This window comes from Austrofundulus limnaeus, unplaced genomic scaffold (assembly GCF_001266775.1).
Source record: "Austrofundulus limnaeus strain Quisiro unplaced genomic scaffold, Austrofundulus_limnaeus-1.0 Scaffold18, whole genome shotgun sequence".
NCBI lineage: Eukaryota > Metazoa > Chordata > Actinopteri > Cyprinodontiformes > Rivulidae > Austrofundulus > Austrofundulus limnaeus.
The window spans coordinates 2351657-2356208 of record NW_013952420.1 but is presented as its reverse complement, the minus strand read 5'-3'; the positions used below and the strand labels follow the sequence as shown (position 1 = coordinate 2356208).

Below are 4552 nucleotides of genomic sequence, written 5' to 3'. Positions count from 1 at the left end.
GATCTGTATTGTACCAAATATATATATATTTTTTAATGGTTAAAGCATAAACAAGCTATGTATTTTGTTAGCGCACCATTTGCTACTTTCTGGCGGAACCAGAAATCATCATGGCCTGACGACTTGACCACTTCCATCATTTCTGGTATTGCTACATACTGAAACCACAACCACATGCATTTTTACATTTAGGTTTTGAAAACAGAAAAACAAAAAAGAAAACAGAAAAACAAAACAAAAAAAAAACAGTTGTTTTCTTTTTGCGCTTTTTTTTTTTTTAAAATGTAAAACAAGAACAAACCGTACACAGATTTGCACACAGAAGGCAAGTCCAGTCTTTGTTTTGTGTAACTGAACTCTGTTTCAGGAGGAATCCCACGGCCTTAACGGACCAAACTTGGATCAGACGTCTGATGCAAAGATTAGTGCAAGGTACAGTGTTTTATAAATGTTGTTGAAAAATGGCTGCAGTCCTATTTCTGAACATTCAAATATTGTAAAAATTTATATTACAAATCACTTATATTAGTAGTGTTGATGGGAATCTGTTTAAGCAGAGGTGATGTGACGTATCGCTGTTTCAAATATTAGCCCACAGTTGCAGATTTAACAAGTTAGAGCTGAGCATTCTGCCATGTGACACCCTGCCGTTGGATCGGACACTCATCAGCTTTGATTCACAGTTCTGCCTACAGACCTTAATAAACAGGATAACAGGGTGCAGCGAGGGGTTGCTGATGCAGACAGAGGGGTGGGAAAAAAAAGCAACAATTACATTTTCAGATTCCTGGCTTTAAAAGCTACATTTTGGTACCAGGATCATTCTCATATCATACATGGATCCAGATATATGATTTAATTTATCTTGTTGGCTGATAATACAATAATATTTGGTCTGAATCCTAATTTTATGTAATTTTACGGAGGAATTTTTGATGTCAAGAAAAAACTAAAACTAAAAAAAAAACGTCAGTTAATATTTTTGAATATTGAGATTTTCCAGCTGGAAAGAAACAAAAACTTTGCTGGCTCACAGGGAAAATCTCAGAAGTTTCAGGCGTTTTTCCTGAAAATCAGATTTTTTTTTTTGTCGCTACTGCTCAAAAAAACATGCTTCGAAATTTTGTTTTATGATTATATTTCAGACAGTTCACTCAAATGATACATTGATAAGTCATTGATTCATTATGTTTTGACAAAATGCAATTTTTGCAAACATTTTAATCAAAACACTATATTTGCCTATTCCTCCATATACCACTTTTAGACTTAATCCTCATTTAGTTGTGATGGGTCACATATGTTATTATACCAACAAGAGGATTACCAGGACACGATATGGTGATTTTTTTTTTCCGAATAGTTATTTTTCGGTGTTAATCAGGACAGAAATCACTGTTGTGTTCCATGTTTACCTGTTTACCCAACGCTGACAGCTGCAAGCGTAGATGTTTTCCTGCACTGCTGACTTTAATAGGTTTAAATCATTCGTGTCTTTGTGGCGACATGGAGTTCCGTGAAGACACAAATCGCTTTACGCTTCTTTACTTTTCTCACATTGCACCTGTTAGGTTAAATATTTAAGCTTGTCAAGAGTTGTGTGAATAAATGCCCATAAGTGTGACTCAGGCGTAACTGTCAAGATAATGGCACGGTTCAGGTGACTGAACTTCCTTTTGTGGTTTTAGAGGAACATGTGTTTGTTGATCGGCTGACTGTGTGACGCAGCCGTGTGTTTATTCACATGTAGGTCTGGTCACGGGACAGCTTTGAGCAGGGTTTCATTCGTTTTAACTCTACTTGGAATGTAAAGTTCATACAGTTATGCTAGTCAGAGGTACAACCCCAAATCCAACGAAGTTGGGGTGTTGTTTAAAACATGAATAAAAACAGAATACAATGATTTACAAATCCTTTTCAACCTATATTCTTTATTTTTAACCATTATGGCTGTTACCATTATGCTCCAGTTGATAGATATTTAAACTTTATTAGGGATTCTTTTGGGATTATTTCGATATAACTGACACGGAGAAGAAAAGGAGAAGTGAAAGGAGGTAGTAGCAGACAAGACAGCTTTTGAAGTCTGCCTCTACTCCTGCAGAGAGAGAGAAAACAAAACAAAACGGAGAAACCACAGCAACAAACATGTGCGTATAATAATAATAATAGCCTTGCTGAAAAGTACATGGTACAAGTTTTATAACGAAATGTATTTAGTGGCAAATGCAGTCCAAACATAGTGTATGAAAGGAACACCTGGATCTGAACACCTGTGTTTGTGTGCGGTTGTGAGCATGCTGGAATGTTCACTAGCGAGTGTGCGGACCTACAGACCTGACCCCAAAGGCCTGAGGCAGACATGAGGGACCCATATTCAACTGAATGTTCAAATGGATAAACTTCATTGTTTTGTCTTTTGACCAGAAAGGCTATAACTTATCATTTCTCATCTGACCCAAACGTTAGCATGTGGCTAGCAGCTGGTGATAAGCATTCCTAAAAGGATTGGTTGGTTTTTAATTTTTGATTTTATTTATTTTTTATTCTGTTTGGGTCTCAAAGGGGGATGGAGTTTTTCCAGCTGGGTAGGTGCATGCCCACTTCACATATCGGTTTGCTTACAGCAGATGGTACTTTTCTGTTTTGGTCACCAGAGGAGGCTGCAGCTCGTCTTATTCTGCAGAACAGTCAAGATGCATAAAGCCTCAAAGACAACTCAATTCTGTGTAGCATCAGAGCAGGGTAAATCTAATAATAATAATAATAAATGTGTCCACGTTTTTGCTTTATGGACTTTCTTTTATATGCTCGGTCTCCTGTAAATTAGCATTTTGTATAATCAGCAAAATGTGATGTTCTAAACAGCAGAAAAAACAAGTTTTCTCTCAGTTTGTTTGTGTTTGAGGCAGGTGATAAAAGTAAGTGTTGATAAGGTTCTGCATCTTTAATTAAGGTGTTGATAGGACAGTTTGCACGTTTATTTTTTTTTTAAAGTAGCACCTTAATGTTACCGGATACTTCAAATGGTGTTTTTTTTTTTTTTTTTTAATAGACGTAATATTGCTGGATCAGTTGTCAGATGCTTATGCTGTGAAGCGATTATGCTCAACAGTCGTTGATGGTGTTAAATGTGTCAGCAAAGAGAAGCAAGTGATTTAGGAAAATTTACAGCAAACACATAGAGGGTACTCTGAGAATAAGTAAGCATGAGACTTATTTAGTCATATTTTCCCTGACAGTTTAAAAAGTATCATTAGTCTTTTTTTTCCTGAATTGAAAAACAGGACATTAGTATTTAAAACGTCCATTTATGTATTTATTTATTTATTTATTTATTTATTTATTTATTTATTTATTTATTTATTTATTTAGTGAGATGCCATGTAAATGTTTGACGTGGACATCCTTTTCACCTGCAGGGACAACATCCAGCAGACGTACAAGGCTTTGCACTACGAGGTCACTCGTCTCCAGTCGGAGCTGAAGCACCAGACGGGCCTGATTAGGAAACTCAGACCACTGATCAGTGAGACTAAAAAAGGTGAGGAACCACAACACACACACACACACACACACACACACACACACAGCTCAGGACTGTCCAGCTGTTTTATGTGTTTCCTCTGAAACCATCTCATGCTTCCATTTTTGTGTCGGTTCAGTTCAGTCATGTGACGACCACCCGTCTTTAGTTTTTTTGTCACATATGATTTAATGCTCATGAAGAGGACCTGCGAGAATTAAAAAATAATAATAATAAATTATAACAAGGCTCCAAAAAATAATTCCACTATTACGACCTTATTGTAAAAGTCTAGAAAATATCTTCATTTCCTCTTAATTGTTGTCCTAAACTTTAATCGTGTGTCTTATTGAACTACAAAACGATGAATACATTTAAATTTACACTTTTGAGTTTGATGCTGCCTACGGAAAAGCCGTTATTGTTTTTCCAACAATGACTGTGTTTGCCCACCAGAATTAATTATAATTCCTATTAAAACACTTCAACAATGTTTAAAAAGTTCTAATGCACAAACAACTCCTTATCTGTGTAAAAACTCATGACAAGAAAACGGTTCTATCAAGTAGTTTAAAAAGTTAGAAAGTATATTATACTACTTTATAGTTAAGAAGTAGTGTTTTGTAACTAGGGTAAAAAAAGGTAGACAGAAAATTAAGGGATGTCTTTTAAAAAGGGGGATACTACTGCTTTGTTTATTTAAAAAACAACAATGTTACTATAAAATATTTGATGATTCTGATGACTTTTGTTGCCGTTTGGATTAAAATCATCAAACACTTCATTAAAGAACATTATAAAAACACGTGTTTCCTCCATCTACGGTTAGTTGTGATTACCTCTGCCGTCGAGCGTCAGGAGAGGAGACCCGGAGGTGAAAATTAGAACGATCCAATGGCAAGAAAACAAACCTCATATTTATTCTGCTGAACAGGAGAGTAATCCTGTGGCGCGGATGAAGCAGATGGGAGTGAAATGGTGTTGGTGGGGTGGGAGTGGTGGGTAGAGAAGCGGAGAGGAGTGGGG

At 36.2% G+C, this 4552-nt stretch overlaps 1 protein-coding gene across 2 annotated transcripts in view; it reads left to right on the top strand.

Annotated features, from left to right (window-relative positions):
- azi2 (5-azacytidine induced 2) overlaps nucleotides 1-4552 on the top strand; it is a gene marked incomplete in the record, with an annotated part of 12320 nt that overhangs the window by 6525 nt on the left and 1243 nt on the right. For both annotated transcript variants that reach the window (XM_014003392.1, XM_014003394.1), the window contains 2 exon segments: nucleotides 368-432; nucleotides 3423-3544. In XM_014003392.1, coding sequence (XP_013858846.1) covers nucleotides 368-432; nucleotides 3423-3544 — 187 coding nt within the window.